Consider the following 17,919-nt stretch of genomic DNA (forward strand, 5'->3'; position numbering starts at 1 on the left):
AATTTACAAATTCTATCCAAAAAGTCTGCACTTTATCACACTCCCAAAACATATGTAAAAGGGTTTCTTCATTTCTACCGCAAAATGTACACAATGACGTATCCACAATTTTTCGCAAAAATAGAAACCGTTCTGTGGGCAAAATTCTGTACAATAGTCGGTACTGGAACCATCTCAGACAAGTGTCTTTTGTTGTTTTAAAAACATGTTGAAAAATAGCCTTCTTGTCTAACAAACAGTCTAAAGATTCAGACCATTTTTCGATACATTTTGGGACCGTAACATGTTCAATCAGCTTTTTGTAAATAAGTTGTGTCTTACCTTTACAGATACATTTCCACACATTGGGCTCTGTCATAATAAAATGTTTATCAAATTCTAAGCCGACCATTAACTGAAACACAGGACTTAATTTTGCAATAAAAAGTAAAAATCCATCGTTTCATGTCATTTCCAAAGTTGAATTTGCTCAAAGATTTTTCAATAAATGACCAGGCAACACTGTCGAAAGCCTTTTCAAAGTCGACCATCAAAAGTAGGCCAGGTATATTATGTTTATTTGAGTAGAACAGGGTATCATATATTAATCTGACGTTTTCACCAATATATCTTCCTTTCAAGAAGCCTTTTTGATCATCATGAATCAAATTTGGCAAAACACGTTTAAACCGTTCTGCAATGCACGTTGATGCAACCTAATAAACCGTATTTAGCAGAGTAATTGGTCTCCAATTTTTCAAAAGTGTTTTATTTTTTCCTTCCTTTGGAATACATACTATAACGCCCTGTCTCTGAGTCACTGACATTTCTCCTTTCTCAAATCCACAATTTATAGACCGTAACATAAACTTTCCTAAGTCGGAATAGAAAAACTTGAAGAATTCCGCAGTGTACCCATCTGATCCTGGGCTTTTGTCGTTGTTTAATTTTTTAACAGCTTTGAGTAGCTCACATTGAGTAAGTCTACCTTCTAATTGTTTACTCTCAGCATCTGTTAATACAGGATGAGCAAGGTTTTCATCAATCTCTTGATTTACCAGTTCGGCTTCTCTTGAAGTATATAACTCCTCGTAAAAAGTCTGTGCTTCTTTAACAATCAAAGCATTATCATGTTAGTTTTTTTGTGTGTTTCTTTTTTTATAAAAGAGATGTACTTTTTACCTTTTCGCAATGCATTTCTGCAGATATGACATTTGCATGGTTGCCATACAGAGAGTAATTTATCCCCGAGTACGCTAGTACTTGGGCTCAGCAGACTTTATGTGTGTCTGTCTGTCTGTGTGTGTGTCTCGACTTAACAGCTTATTGCTGGGAAACTACTTGGCGCAGTTCGTTCAAAAGTTGATACACTAACTTGATAATAGGTCCGATTGATCGTATTAAAACTTCATAATGTTACCTGGGACCTAAATGCGAAATAAACCACAAAAACGACTTGGCGGTGGGAGGAATTCACGGGGCAACAGCCAGTAAGGCAGCCTCGTAGAACAGCTGTTCTAACGCGTTTTGTCAAAATGTAAAAACTTTTTACAAAACGCAGGGGGCTCAAACACGCGTTTTGTCAAAATGTAATAACCCTAGAATTCTGGGCTATCATCCAGTTTCAGTTTTACAGCAAGCTGTTATACAGGGAATTGATTAATTAAAAAAAATGTAGCCAACGAGGTTGTCAATTGGTTGGTCAAGATGAAAGACATGTCTGAAGGTGCCGGCAAATCTTTGTTTACATTTATATGACGTTAAAATTATCATATCACTGACTCCCGCTGGAAAACCCCTTTAAACGCAAAACAGCAGACTATAACACAAGCAAAATAATGCATCGTGCAGAAAATTTCATTTATTTCGGCGACGATTAATGGCAACTGACTTCCACTTGATTGTCGCTTTAACTGCAAAAAATAAGACTATCAAGCAAACCAGAACACAAAAACAAAATGGTCGTCATTCAGGATATTTACATTTTGAGTTAAATTGAACAAAATGACTTTTATCTGAATGTCCTTTTAACTGCGAGAATTCAGACTATTACAGAAGCAAAAAAAAAAAAATTCTTCGTTCAGAAGATCGTTGTTTACAATTTATATAACCTTAAAATGGCCCCATTGACTTCCGCTTGGATGTCCTTTTAACTAACACCAAAATGAAACTATCCCACATATATATACAAAGAAGCAGATGTTGTTTTTGATCAGAAGATCTTTGTTTACATTTTATATGACGTTGAAATTATCAAATTTGTTTCCGCTTTGATGTCCATTTAACTAAGCAAAATCAGGCTATCACACAAGGCAACACAAACACGCACACTAAAAAAAATATTCGTTCAGAAAATCTTTGTTTACATTTATATGACTTAAAATTATGTTCTCACTGACTCCCGCTGGAAACCCCTTTAAATGTGAAAAAGCAGACTATAAGATAAGCAAAACAATGCATCTTGCAGATTTGTTTTTTTTTTTTGGGGGGGGGGGCGGGGGGGGGGGGGGGGGTGGCGACGATTCATGCCCACTGACAATGTAATGATCCTAAAGACTTTTGTTTGATTGTCCCTTTAATTGCAACAAATCAAACTATCAAGCAAACCAACACACAAAAACAAATATTGGTCTTCATTCAGGATATTTTAAATAATCGGGGTAAAAGGAAATAAATGACTTTTAATTGAACTGTGGATTTGCATGAGTAGCATACAAACAGACAGACACACAATTTGGAAATTATTTGATGGTGAAGATTCTAAGTTTTCTTGACTTCCAATTTCAAAGAAGATACGGGGTCTTGTGGGCGCGCCACTCGTTTTGTCAAAACGTTTTTACAAAACGCGGGGCGCGCCCCGTGTTTTGTAACAAAGTGTGAAATGTTTTGACAAAACACGGGGCGCGCCCCGCGTTTTGTAAAAATGTTTTGACAAAACACGGGGCGCGCCCCGCGTTTTGTAAAATGTTTTACATTTTGACAAAACGCGTTACAACAACAGCCAGCCAGCGAGAGTCACACTGGGCGGCCTGGCTGAGCACACATACGCTGCGTGTGCCACTGAGTTCGCGTGCTGCGCGACCTAATTTTATGAACGAGCGAAGTTAGCACTGTAGGCACTTGAGTTTAGATCAAAAGGGCTCGATGTTTCAAGCCATTACGATCTAAAGTCAAACGCCTGTGGCGCACAGGGGTGAAATGGAAGCCAGCCAGCTTCTTACCTCTTGGAACGTAAAGAGAATGCACTGTCTCGCAAACCTCATAACTATGGCATTCCGTTTGTCAAATAATTATTTGGATACTTTTTCATGTTTTTTTCACCAGTTTTAGCTAAATAATCATTATTTAGAAGCTCATGTGCTAAATAAGTAATTGTTTATAAACAATGTAAAACAATTCTAAATAATTTTTTATTTACGTAAACCATTCATTATTTACCTAAACAATTCATTGTTTACGTAAATAATTCATTGTTTACGTAAATAATGATTTATTTACGTAAACAATATATTATTTAGACTTATATTACATTGTTTATAAACAATCAGCAATGTTTCTAAATAAATCATTATTTACGTAAACAATGAATTATTTACGTAAATAATTCATTGTTTACGTAAATAATGATTTATTTACGTAAACAATATATTATTTAGACTTATAATACATTGTTTATAAACAATCAGCAATGTTTCTAAATAAATCATTATTTACGTAAACAATGAATTATTTACGTAAACAATTCATTGTTTACGTAAACAATGAATTGTTTAGCCAAGACATTTTCCATTATTTAGGGGTTTCTAGGATTCGCTTCTGAACTAAGTTTTATGTCTTTCAGTGATTACTATAATTGAATACAAGGTCTCTCAACACACTCTTATCTTAAAATAGCTGTTGTTTGGATATTATTTTGTTTATTTTACAAGCCGAGTACGAAAATAACTGATCTCAAACACAGTCAAAGGTCAAGGTCAATTAAGGGTTTTCTCTGCCGGGAGTGTTTAGTGTTTGCATTTTCTTGCTTGAAGTTGTTGAAACACAGTATTTTCCCCTTATGTTCTCTGTTCTGTTTATGTCCCAACAACATGCCTGTCTTTCCATTTCTCTTCCTTTCATCGTTTCATTTCAAAGAGAAAAGTAAAAACAGCTGTGAACCGTTGAAAAACTATAGCTGCCAGAGTGGACTACAGACGTTCGGATGAACCCAGTCCATACCAAGAAAGAAGAAGAAGAAGGGAAACAATGCCTCCTGGAGTGACTTCCCTTGCCTTGAAAGCAAGATGGAGAAACAGCGACCGGGCAAGAAGCGAACATATTCTGAGCGATTGTTACCAGAGGAGAGGCGGCGATACCATCAGAAGATTTTGGAGAGTGATGGGAATGATCCGTATGACATTCCAACCAGGTGCTGGTCAGCAAATCCGGACGATCTGCCAGAGCTGAGTTACATCAACATCGTAAATTATTTTGTGCTTGGCAAGAACTGTCGAACTCGAAGAGTGCATGTTGCTGAAGTGAAAGCTTACAAACGTTTGGATTCCTACCGACTTTTTGTCTCTGGCTGGGTGAGGGATGTCAAGCGCTACAGCCCTGATGGCTGTCAAAACTCTGTCATTTCTGCAAAGGTAAGAATGTGCTTTCAGTTTATAAATATAATAATGAATGAACGTGAGTGTTCTCTCATCTCTGTCTTGTGTTGCAGATTTCACTTGTAAGTTGCAGTTCAGGATATTGTGTTGAGGCTTTGTCTTTAATATATTCTTCGCTTTAGTTTGTATTCTGGACTACGACAAAAGCTGTAGATAGTCTTGAATATATAAATATTTTGAAATAGCTTGCAAATTATTATATTTATATATAATTATAATGAGCTTCATGTTCATATTCAGTTAAAAATCTGTTGTTTACTTTTCATTGTTAATGTTGTAAAGCACATTGACATTATGTGCGTCTTAGAGTTATATTCATTCGATTGACCTAGCTGAATGCTGATTTGTGCGATCTTCAATTTATGTTTCAGGTTCTTCATTCACAACGCCTTAATGAACCAGCACTTTCTCCTTGGACCATCGCCACTTTTGATGGCAACATACTGTCAGCACACTGTACCTGCATGGCCGGAGTTGGAGAAACCTGCATGGCCGGAGTTGGAGAAACCTGCATGGCCGGAGTTCAGTTGGAGAAACCTGCACACACGTCCCTTCACCTTCAAGGAGTCAGCTGTTGAGTGTGTGTGACAGACCGCCATTTCTGTTTGGAATCTAACAGTGAGGGGATGCTTTGTCTGCGCAAGGACCACCCATACTTAAAAGTTAAATAGTCAAGTACCGGTACAGTGCCAGATTGTTATGACCAGTTCCTCCTACTGCGATTTCATGGTGTGGACTACTGTGGATAAAGTTATTGTCTGAGTATTGCCTGACTGTGATTTTTGGGCAATGTGTGTGGAGAAAGCTTTGAAAGTGTTCAGACTCGCAGTTTTTCCAGAGCTAGTTGGAAACTGGCTGGACAGAGAAGCTGAGCCTCTACAAGCAGTGGATGTGAACCAGGAGCAGCTGCAAACACAAGCCGTGAAACGCAGCAAGAAACAGTGACAATGCCAGACTCGCTTGCTCATGTGTGTGGGAAAACAAACATCATGTATGACTGTACACACAGAAAGTGGCCAGTAGTAAAGTTGTAAAGAGGGAGAGAAAAGAGGGCATGTAATGTTTTAAATCACAGTTCACACTCACAGAGAAGTCATTAATTGTTCCATTCTTGTTTCATTTTATTCTTAAAGTAAAATCATGCACAGATGTAGGCATACATTTTGTTTAGGATCACCGACCACAATACAAAATCAAGTGCTACAAGTATAAATTATGATGCATACAGGACATTATTTTGTGATTGTTTTACATCCACTGCTGTGAATAACAAAGAATCATGAGCAGTTTGATTATCAACTTATTCAGCCAGGTATATTGTTCATTCTCCTTGTTCAATGTTTCCAGTGACACGGATTGGCTGCTTGATTTAGGGAACAAATAAGAGTGTGTGGTCCAGCGTAGTTCTGCATCAGTACAGTCAAGTAATACAGTGTTTAAATTGGCAGTGGAACTGAAAGTTAGTTTCTATTATCAACTAGTTCTGTTTTGATGACAACAAAATTGAACACACTTATTTCTGCAAAAAAGCGCACAGGTCTATTTATCATAATGAATAGTTAATGACTCACATGCCCACAGTATGTTATTTCAATTTTGAACATTTAGTGAAAGTGTTCTTCACTTTGGCTTCATACCTGCAATACTGGTAGTGGTATGTTCAGTGTTGCTTGAAGTTGCATGTTATTGGTAGTTTAAATGTGTGCTCGCATTTCAAGTGTAGGCCATTTAATTTTGCAATGCTCCTTATCTTGTTTCCTGTGTAGAGCTATTTTGAGGTTAATCAGCATAATTCAACCTTTGTCAGTTGTGTCAATACATGTCACATTTATGCAAAATGAATTCAAAGTGTATGTTAATGTGGGGTGTGTGTGTGTGTGTGTGTGTGTGTGTGTGTGATAGAAAGAGTGAAATCTGCTCTTGAAATGGAAGGAAATAGCAGCAGGTCAGATCATATACACATGATACATGTATGTGTATTCAAATTCAAGATTCCATCCAGTGAAAACATAACAGAAAAACTGTTGCTACTGCTCATGTGAGACACCTGCATCAGAATTAGATACAATACACCACAGTTTAATTAACACATTCTTTAAACAATGCCTTTATCTTCAAATTCAAGATTCCGTCCAGTGAAAACATAATAACAGAAAGACTATTGCTACTGCTCATGAGAGACATCAGAATCAGATCTATACAAGACACCACAGTTCAGGGGTGTTGCTAGACATTTTTATGTTGGGACATTTGGCCAAAACTGTCAGAATGCTTTAGGACATTTTGAAAAAATTTCGGCCATTATTTTGGCTCATCGAAAGTCACCGCAACATTGAAGCACAAGAGGTAATCATTGTCTTAGGAACACAGAACATATGTTGCATACTGCAACTGAAACAATCAGCTTTGTTGATTTAAGTAAAACACAAAGACACCAATTCTTTAAAACTTTTTCAAACCTTTAACTTTAATGTTTTGAAAGTAAAACAATAAAACTCTTCCAATCTTGACAAGCCTTTCAGTTGGAAATATGACTGGTGAAACACCAATAAAACATAAACACACTCTGACACCGTCACATAACATTGTGATTTTATCCATTGTTTTGAAGGTTTCCTGATACACGAGCACATCTATGGATCTGGCATGGTCTTTGCTAGCGAGGTGGTCAGTTAATGCTGAAATTTTGGCAACCTCCCATGGTGAAAATATTTTTACATCCACCGTTCTTGCACAGTTTGCAAAACATGGACCCACCCTCATAGCTAAGCCATGGGTGTAGGCCTAGGGTGAGCCAATTTGCTTGAAAACCACGATTTGGATGTCGCTTTTCAATCTCAGCAGATGTCGATACGCCGGTGAATGTGACTGTCGTCTGCTAAGCTTGTGTCGTCTGCTTCCATCGACTCGACAACACTACCCCTATCACTCACACTGTCCACGTTCGCGGTGTTGCTGTTATTTTGTTCAGAAGCACCTACCTTGGCGAAGGGTAGCACACCGTGGCCACTGATCAATTGAGTTTTTTCTTTTTTGGTTGCGACATGATGTTCGGCGAACGCAAACGCTGAGCCTGAGCGGTCCGCAGAAAGTGTGGTTTCCCTTGTCGAAACCACTCTGGCAGCTATAGTTTTTGTCAATGGCTTGCGCTCAAAACACTGATGTTTCGTTCTTGGTATTCACGAAGAAAATAAACGCCAGTCAGTTGTCTAAGTACATCGGCAGCAGTTTTATCAATCAATCAATCAATCAATCAATGACGCTTATATCGCGCATATTCCGTGGGTACAGTTCTAGGCGCTCTGCAGTAATGCCGTGTGAGATGAAATTTTATACGGCCAGTAATTGCAGCCATTTCGGCGCATATTTACCTTTCACGGCCTATTATTCCAAGTCACACGGGTATAGGTAGACAATTATTTGTTTGTTTATTTGTTGCTTAACGTCCAGCCGACTACGTAGAGCCATATCAGGACGAGGAAGGGGGGGATGAAGGGGGCCACTTGTCAAGCGATTCCTGTTTACAAATGCACTAACCCATTATTTGTGTCCCAGCAGGCTTTAGTAAAACTAAATTAATACCTACTGGAAGATTACCAGTTTCCAGTATGTTAAAATAGGCTTAACCTATCTACTGCTGGACTTACATCAGAACACTAACAGATTAAACTATACATGAATCGCGAGACAAGCGACAAGAGAAGAGATTTTTGGAAAAAATACAGGTGAATGAGCAAGAAGGCAGAAAAAAGAAAAGAATTCATGAAGAAAAAGAGCATGACAGGAAAAAGGAACCAAAAATCTACCTAACAGCAAACTAGAAAGCTCCTGCGGTTCCAAAAACAGGAGGGGCCTTTAATTTCATAACCGCAGTGCCCCACTGCGGGAGTAGACAATTATTAACCGGCTGTGCCTAAGCAATTTTGCCAGGAAAGACCCTTTTGTCAATCGTGGGATCTTTAACGTGCACACCCAATGTAGTGTACAGGGGGGGGGGGGGGGAGTTCGGACACCGAAGAGAGTCTGCACACAAAGTTGACTCTGAAATAAATTTCCGCCGAACCTGGGATCGAACTCACGCTGACAGCGGCCAACTGAATGCAAATCCAGCGCGCTACCAACTGAGCTATATCCCCGCCCAAAAGCCTGACCAATAAAAAACCCGGACAAACCTTGGCCGATTCAGACGAATACTCTTCGGACATTTGGCCGATAAGTACATGAAAGTTTCGGCCAAAGTAAAAAAAAAATCGGCGATTCGCCGAAGGGCCGATCCAAACGACACCCCTGGAGTTTAATTAACATATTCTTTAGTCTAAACAATGCCTTCAGTTTGAACACTAGGCTGTGCAAACATTGACAAGCCCAGATGATAAAGTGACTATTTTGTCCAGTGTTACCACTTCTTCCTCTTCTCTTGCAAACAAAAGATCAGTCAGAATATCAGAGTTCAAAATTGTGTACTTTCCCCAAAGAATACCGATAACTCGCTCAACATAAATTCTCAGATTAGCTAGTTTGCGTGTTGACTATCTCATAAGCTGTAAGCTGACTCTTCTTTCTTGTAAAGGCAGGGATTTTCACTTGTGCACCTCTCATAGCCACTAGTTCATTAATGTCAAATCCCCTGTCGGCCAAAATGACATCATTTTGTACAATATTGTCTAGATACCCACTATTTGCAGTGATGTGCTTGTCACTTGAAAGCCCACCCCACCCTTTAGAAATAAAAGAAATATGGCCTTGAGGTGTAATTGATATTAGGTATTTAATTTATGGTGCACAAAATTGGTATTACTATCGTTAACAGTTATACAGGGTTTTAAAACTATCGTTAACTGTTATACTTATATATATAGAGTTTCAAAACTATCGTTATCTGTTATATAGTTTTAAAACTATCGTTAACTGTTAAATAGAGTTTTGAAACTATCGTTAACTGTTATATAGAGTTTTGAAACTATCGTTATCTGTTATATAGAGTTTCAAAACTATCGTTAACTGTTAAATAGAGTTTCGAAACTATCGTTAACTGTTATTTAGAGTTATAATATATCAATAGCGCGTTTGTGCGGGCTATTGCTAAAACTATGAATAACAGATAACGAGGGTTTCGCAAAACGGCGGCATGGTGCGCGCAAGTGATATTACTATCGTTAACTGTTATATAGAGTTTCTAAAAATAGCGATGGCGTGGTCGGATGTTTTGATGCCGGCAAAATGGCTGCTGAACGTTTCGTTCGAGCAGAGACATGTCTCAGGTTCGAGCGAATTTGCACTAAATTACTACAACATGATTTAGTAGATCAGGGATCGCGTTTATGCACGATGTTTGCGTATTTGACGCATTTTAAAAGTCGTTGGCGCGTTTTTTTCGCCGCGCCGCGTAAGCCATACGCAAAAATATTGTAACTTTTTCTTGTCTTCACGCAGCGCTTTTGCTCTGACTTAATAATCACCCGATCCTGAAACTGACTATAGGGCTCAAGAAGTGACGACACACATGAAATCTGCGCGTCAAAACTAAAGTCCGTTTCTTTTTGCATCGAAGTATCGCAAACGAACGTAACGAGGGTATTACCAGATAATGTCTTGTCGGATAATGAAACAGACATTAGCTGCTCTCCCATCTCGCGCTTCCAAAAGGCGGAAAGTGTGTCTAGTCGTATTAGAGCGGGAAACAAACTCGCAAGGCCCGAAGGTTGGAGACAGCAGGGGTGTTATTCGACAGGCGTGCGCGGAGTTAGACAGGAAAACTCGCCGTATTTAGGTAAGGAGTGTCTTTAAGTCTTTCGTGCGTGTTTTGTTTGTGTCTGTACGTGTTTTCGTAGTACGCAAAAATATTGGTCCGTGACGCGTTTTTTTCGTTTCGTTGCGTATGACTTACGCGTTTTTTAAAAAGCTAGCGCGATCCCTGGTAGATCATATTCAACTAACTGTCGTCTGATAAGTCCATCATTTCGCTGCTTCGTTTAATCAAGTAATCAAATCTTCGTTACAGCTAGGACGCTTCCTGTTTTCACAGAAATATTGGTCAGTGTCAGCTTGACCCGTTCTAGCTACCGCGCTGTGTGCGGGTCAGTTTGTACACATACGGCTGGCATGCATGCAGTGGGCAACGGTACACGATGCGAAAGCATGCAGTGTTTTCCAAAACGCGCCTTGGGGGATGTCACTCGGGAAACACGTTGTTTTGTGTTTGTTTTGAAAAAAACCCACTGTTTTGTGTAATGCGTCATGGTCTTTTCCGCGAATATTCAGTAGGCCTACCGTCTTCAAACCGCACACGTGGAAAACGGTACGGCCGAAAGTACAAATGATAAAGCTAATATTAAACAAACTCAACAATGATTTGAGAAGACGACAACAGAAGAACGGTCACTAACTAAATAATGTTGTAGTTTTTTAAATTATGTTTCTAGTTAAAATGTACATTTCGTAGCAAAATGACAATTTTGCAATGGCATTTCAGGGTTTTCCCATTTGGGAACGATACCAACGCGCTTTTGATAAAACTATCGTTAGCTGTTATATAGAGTTTCTGAAACTCTATATAACAGATAACGATAGTTTCGAAACTCTACATAACAGTTAACGATAGTAATATCAATTTGGCGCACCATATTAATTGTATTGTTGTGCTTGTAGTTAGACCAGGTGAGTGCACTAGCGCTATAGCATCAACACTGGAGGGTCTCTCAATGAATATATTTCAAAACAGTCAATAATGGACAATACTCTGTTCCATGGATAGGGAAGGAACTGTGGCGGTATACTTGTCTTTATACTTTGCCTGTCTGGCCAGAAAACAAGTGGCTGCAGTCTGTGGTAGTGGTACATGATATGCACAGTCTCGTGAAAAACTTTGCTGGCAGATGTTCTTGACACAGAAAAGATGTATGCCAGGTGTTGCAGAGGTGTGTTAAGGCGTATATATGCATGAATGAGAGCTTGAAACTGTGTCAGTGCTCTGCGCGAGTGTGTTGGCAAATGCGATGCAAGAAAATCGGGGATATAGCTCAGTTGGTAGCGTGCTGGATTTGTATTCAGTTGGCCGTTGTCAGCGCGAGTTCGATCCCAGGTTCGGCGAAAATTTATTTCAGAGTCAACTTTGTGTGCAGACTCTCTTCGGTGTCCGAACTCCCCCCCCCCCCCCCCCCCCCCCCCCCCCCCTCCTTGTACACTACATTGGGTGTGCACGTTAAAGATCCCACGATTGACAAAAGGGTCTTTCCTGGCAAAATTGCTTAGGCACATTTAATAATTGTCTACCTATACCCGTGTGACTTGGAATAATAGGCCGTGAAAGGTAAATATGCGCCGAAATGGCTGCAATCTACTGGCCGTATAAAATTTCATCTCACACGGCATCACTGCAGAGCGCCTAGAACTGTACCCACGGAATATGCGCGATATAAGCCTCATTGATTGATTGATTGATTGATTGAAAATCAAATAATGTAACAAGTGTGAAGAAATTAGAAATCCCAGTAAAATATCGTACAGTATCGTCATTGTCCCTCAAAGATTCAAGTGTCATTTTTTTCTTGGCAAGTTCGTCTTTAAGTTCCCGAGTTTCTAGCACCAGCCTGTTAAGTTCATCCCGTAGCTGCTTTTCTTCATCTTTAGAAATCCAGGCAAAATTGTCATAGGTTTCAGTCTGGCAATAAGTACCGCCACAGTCACCTCTCTCGGGAAGAGGAGCAGCCAGTTCTGCTGTATCCGAAGTACCTTCACCGTCGCCATCACTAGCATCCTCTGCTAAATTAGGGTGAGAAGGACAAGGAGTTGACTCACTCCCCACAAGCTTCTTCCTCTCCTTCAGTCCTTGAGTCTCTGGTACTGTCCTTGTTGGCTGTCAGGCTGTGTCCCTGCACCATACCCAAGTTTCAAAGTAGGTGTCCAGCTCGGACTGTTTACTTCCCACAGATGGTTGCCCTGCAGAAAAAATCAAAGGCAAATGTATTGTAAATTATGGATTGGGAGTTATTTTAAAAATAAGTCGCCCAAACAAAATGAATGAGTAAATCTCGACACAGATCTACCCTTTAAAACTGAACTATGAAGTTGTATCAACAATGACCATTTAGTGTTCAAATAAATTCTGATTATCAAATCCAAGTATTTCACACATATGGCATTCTCACAAGTCATGGTTTTGGGCAACCATGATAAGTTGTTACACTGAGAGTAAGTGTAAGACTGACTCACTCAGTCATAGACTGCACTCGGTGCAGGACTGACCGACTGTCCACACACTACCATTACAACACAGCTTGCATCAAACACAGACTAACCAAGGCAGGTGAACAAAAGCATGAGTACTTACCATTGACAAAATGATCAGAGCACACGTAATAGATCTCCTAGCTGTTGATTCAAAGTTGAAATTCTTCAGCTGAAGCTGTGCCAACCATTCTCGCCGGCGTCGTGCAGTCAAATCTCTTGTCTCTTTGCCCTTTCCGTTGACAACAAAGAAAAGAATCTTCTGTCCCTATCTCTATCTTGTCTGTTATGGCAATGTTTAACACTACAACTAGAGACCATGTCGATAAATGCGAGAGATTCAGAGTGCAGATTTCACGTGTTGCCTTCTCGCGAGTTCCGCCGGAATGCATGGGGCAAGGCCGGACAACTCTGCACACGACTGTGTGACGTCATCGCGTCAGAGCTCATACCAAGTTGTGGTGTGTTGTGTAACCTACAGATAACAAAAAGTTTAATCATGCAGTAAGAGAAATGGAAAGAGAAACAAACAGTTTTTGTTGAGACAGAACAGAACACTTAGGACGGAAAACTTTTTTTCAACAACTTCCAGGGAGAGAATGCAAACACTAAACACTCCCGGTCATGACCTTGACCTTTTGTTTGTTTTCGCATTCAGTTCTTTTCGTACGGCAATTTCAGCTTGTAAAATAAACAAATTTACGAACATTTTCTGATAAATAATGTTTGGAGATACCTTGTATTGAATTATAGTATATACACAAAGAAAAAAAATGAAGCTTAGAAGTCAATTCTTGATTCCCCTAAATAATGAAAACTGCTTTCCCTAAACAATGAATTGTTTACGTAAATAATTCATTGTTTACGTAAATAATGATTTATTTAGAAACATTGCTCATTGTTTATAAACAATGTAATATAAGTCTAAATAATATATTGTTTACGTAAATAAATCATTATTTACGTAAACAATGAATTATTTACGTAAATAATTCATTGTTTACGTAAATAATGATTTATTTAGAAACATTGCTGATTGTTTATAAACAATGTAATATAAGTCTAAATAATATATTGTTTACGTAAATAAATCATTATTTACGTAAACAATGAATTATTTACGTAAACAATGAATTGTTTAGGTAAATAATGAATGGTTTACGTAAATAAAAAATTATTTAGAATTGTTTTACATTGTTTATAAACAATTACTTATTTAGCACATGAGCTTCTAAATAATGATTATTTAGCTAAAACTGGTGAAAAAAACATGAAAAAGTATTCAAATAATTATTTGACAAACGGAATGCAATACATAACATGCTCTGTGTTGTGTGTTAATGAATTCACAAGCTTTGAAAGGGACGGTACCTGCCATTTTATACAGCAACTTCGAAAATGCCCATGATTGCCTCCCTTACGCCGTTCTTGTACATGACTGTGCATTTAATTGCACTGGATACCCACAGTTACTTTTGTTTGAATACTTTTGAGTTGTGCTTTTGTGCTTTTGTTCACTCACTTTGCTTCACAAGACAAAAACTTTCATACTGGGGAAGCGAACCAGTCTGAAGAGTACTCGGGTCCAGCGCGAGCGTTTTTTATTATATTTAGTCAAGTTTTGACTAAATATTTTAACATCGAGGGGGAATCGAAACGAGGGTATGGTGTATGTGTGTCTGTCTGTCTGTGCGTGTGTGTGTGTGTGTGTGTGTGTGTGTGTGTGTGTGTGTGTGTAGAGCGATTCAGACTAAACTACTGGACCGATCTTTATGAAATTTGACATGAGAGTTCCTGGGTATGAAATCCATGAACGTTTTTTTCATTTTTTTGATAAATGTCTTTGATGACGTCATATCCGGCTTTTCGTGAAAGTTGAGGCGGCACTGTCACGCCCTCATTTTTCAACCAAATTGGTTGAAATTTTGGTCAAGTAATCTTCGACAAAGCCCGGGGTTCGGTATTGCATTTCAGCTTGGTGGCTTAAAAATTAATTAATGACTTTCGTCATTAAATATCGGAAAATTGTAAAAAAAAATAAAAATTTATAAAACGATCCAAATTTACATTTATCTTATTCTCCATCATTTGCTGATTCCAAAAACATATAAATATGTTATATTCGGATTAAAAATGAGCTCTGAAAATTAAATATATAAAAATTATTATCAATTTTTTTTTCGAAATCGTTTTAAAAACACTTTCATCTTATTCCTTGTCGGTTCCTGATTCCAAAAACATATAGATATGATATGTTTGGATTAAAAACAGGAAAGCGTGCTATCCTTCTTAGCGCAACTACTACCCCGCTCTTCTTGTCAATTTCACTGCCTTTGCCATGCGGTGGACTGACGATGCTACGAGTATACGGTCTTGCTGAAAAATGGCATTGCGTTCAGTTTCATTCTGTGAGTTCGACAGCTACTTGACTAAATATTGTATTTTCGCCTTACGCGACTTGTTTAGCGTTTTTATTTTACCGTCCTGGTTTTATAAAGCGAGCACGGTCACTCCAAGTGTGGTGCGGAACAGACCTAGTTTGTAGGCTGCAAAACAGAAAACGCTGGGTTTTGGTATTTATCCAACATATTTAAGGATACATAAGAAGATGAGTTTAGTATGCGTATACAATATTCATCCGGCAGCTTCAATTAGGCAAGGGATGGGTACAGTAACTTGTTGCAAAAAATAAGGAGGCGGGTAACATTGCTTATTAAAATGTTATAAGCGCTCAGGTATAGTAAGTCTGTGACCACTTCGTTCTGTCGCGAGAGAGAGAGAAAGAGTGTGTGTGTGTGTGTGTGTGTGTGTGTGTGTGTGTGTGTGTGTGTGTGTGTGTGTGTGTGTGTGTGTGTGTGTGTGTGTGTCGATCTGATAGTGATAGGGATAGCATTATTATTATTATTATTGCGATTCCTTTTTCTCGATGTTTGGTCGTTGCATTGGTGATTAAAATTCTGCGTCATAGAGAAACCTTCCTGTCAAATGAGATGAGTGTAGGAGGTAGCAGCCAGACAAGTTACCAAGAAACACACTGACACAGACAGGCACATACACACACTCACACATAGACACAAACACACACACACACACACATACACACATACACACACACACACACACACACACACACACACACACACACACACACACACACACACGGAGAGAGAACAATAGGAACACATCAACTTGACAGATTAATTAGGAATACTCACAGGATGTGCATTGATGTAAATGAAATCCAGTAACCAAGATGACAAGTAAAAACGTCATTATGTCGATGAATTCGTTGCAAGATGCGAAGTTATTTTTGGTGTCTGTAATAGTATCACTGGCATCGTTTGGATCTTTAGTGCTAAACGTTTTTGACACTACTGTGGAAGTTCATTCAGGACTGACGAGAGGAAAAGTCGGAGACCATGTTTGTCAATTGACAGATAAATGGATAGATAAGTAAAGATGCACTCACAACATGTTAAAGCTTTCTTCCGGGCAATGTGAATGCTTTTGATAACCAGACAGAGGTCCAGTCAACACTGTCCAAGTTTAACTCTCACCCGATGTAAGATGTTTCTAAGTTTAGTTGCGTAATTATTTCCGTGTGTGTGTGTGTGTGTGTGTGTGTGTGTGTGTGTGTGTGTGTGTGTGTGTGTGTGTGTGTGTGTGTATGTGTGTGTGTGTGTGTGTGTGTGTGTGTGTGTGTGTGTGTGTGTGTGTGTGTGTGTGTGTGTGTGTGTTTTCAGAAACTGTGAAAGCAAAAAGCTGTCAAGTTTTCCGGGACCTATTGCGGGTAACCTTCCCTTGACTACGGCAAAGTCCCACTTCAAACACCTTCGAACATCTCGTAAGGCATACTTAAAGGGATTATATCTAACACGAAAACTGTCTCAACTGGCCCCCGGAGCTATACTGTTCAGGTTGGGGTTCTAATTATGTGACCACGCACCAGGAATACCCTGAAATAAACGTTTGAGCGCCGAGTTACTCAAATTGAAAACAGCTGTGTTTTGAGTAGGAATCCCAAACTGTAATACTCATTGTGACACGCTTTGCGCGACTCCTAGTTTTCGTTCAACCTTTCGACCCTGAGTATTTCATGTACTATTCCCAGGGATACAGATTTGAAATTGAGCCGAGAGCTACACAGTTTGTTTTTGGAGTTAGATAGATGACAACACACATGGAGAAGCTCTTAGAATGAGTCTTTGAGCGTTCTGTTTTTCAAATCTGAATGCTGTGTTTGGTAGTCATGGCAGACCGTAATATTCTCCAACAGAGAGTGTGTGTATGGCCCTGTATGCAGTCGGACCTAAGCACCTGTGATGATAAATATTATTTATACAACTCCTGCAATGCAACCGAGGGGTGGATTAAATCTAGTTGATTATTTTTAGACAAGTGAGAAATTAGAACGAACTACTTTGATCACACCAAAAATCACACGTGGATTATTCGAAGTAAGAATAAAGAGGACTAAAAAATAATCAACACTAGAATTTATTTTTAAAACATTTGAAACCCAGACGATTGGACCCTGTTGCGGAAGAATACGTACAACGTTGACTCAAAACTGTAACAACAATGGCTGACGTGTATGAAGTACACGCATACCTCGCCAGGTTTGTTTCTGTGACTAGTCGACAGACGATGCCATTTGCTTTGTGTGTGTTTTTGTTGTTGCTTACTGTACGTGTAAAATCCAGTTCTTTAACAGGCAACAAACCTTGCAAATTTCCAGAAGCTGCAATCTGAAGCGACCTATCTCTGATTCTAGCAGACGATCTCTCCAATGTTTAACACAAAATCAGCAAACTCTCCTGTCACATAGAACGTCCATTATATAGTGCAATGTTGAAATGAAGTTACCGGTCTGAAACATTTAGTCGTTTCTTCTGAGACAATCCTTGTTCTCTTATCATCTACAGATTTACCGCAGTCTTCACCACGCGAATTCACAACAGAAGTCAGACTTTCGAACATATACAATCTATGCAGGCAAGCACGATACGTCACGACGTCATATGATTCCTAGCATATTGACGTAAGTATTAAACAATGGCGA

At 39.0% G+C, this 17,919-nt stretch overlaps 2 protein-coding genes across 2 annotated transcripts in view; one reads left to right on the forward strand and one right to left on the reverse strand.

Moving 5' to 3' along the window:
- Positions 1–17,919, reverse strand: part of LOC138973593 (uncharacterized) — a 409,985-nt gene that overhangs the window by 320,409 nt on the left and 71,657 nt on the right. The window lies entirely within an intron of this gene.
- On the forward strand, positions 4,223–5,576 carry LOC138974361 (uncharacterized). The gene is made up of 3 exons (XM_070347079.1): positions 4,223–4,607; positions 5,003–5,197; positions 5,433–5,576. Exons 1-3 carry the CDS (start codon positions 4,263–4,265, stop codon positions 5,574–5,576), a joined length of 684 nt encoding a protein of 227 aa, XP_070203180.1. The 5' UTR covers positions 4,223–4,262.

The sequence above is a fragment of the Littorina saxatilis genome, linkage group LG8, assembly GCF_037325665.1.
Source record: "Littorina saxatilis isolate snail1 linkage group LG8, US_GU_Lsax_2.0, whole genome shotgun sequence".
NCBI lineage: Eukaryota > Metazoa > Mollusca > Gastropoda > Littorinimorpha > Littorinidae > Littorina > Littorina saxatilis.

Excerpts from the sequence above, each read along its gene's own strand:
- LOC138974361 (XM_070347079.1), top strand. The coding sequence starts at position 4,263 with ATGGAGAAACAGCGACCGGGCAAGAAGCGAACATATTCTGAGCGATTG. Across the intron at positions 4,608-5,002 it reads ACTCTGTCATTTCTGCAAAG|GTTCTTCATTCACAACGCCT; the intron begins GTAAGAATGTGC and ends TTTATGTTTCAG. Across the intron at positions 5,198-5,432 it reads CGTCCCTTCACCTTCAAGGA|AAAGCTTTGAAAGTGTTCAG; the intron begins GTCAGCTGTTGA and ends ATGTGTGTGGAG.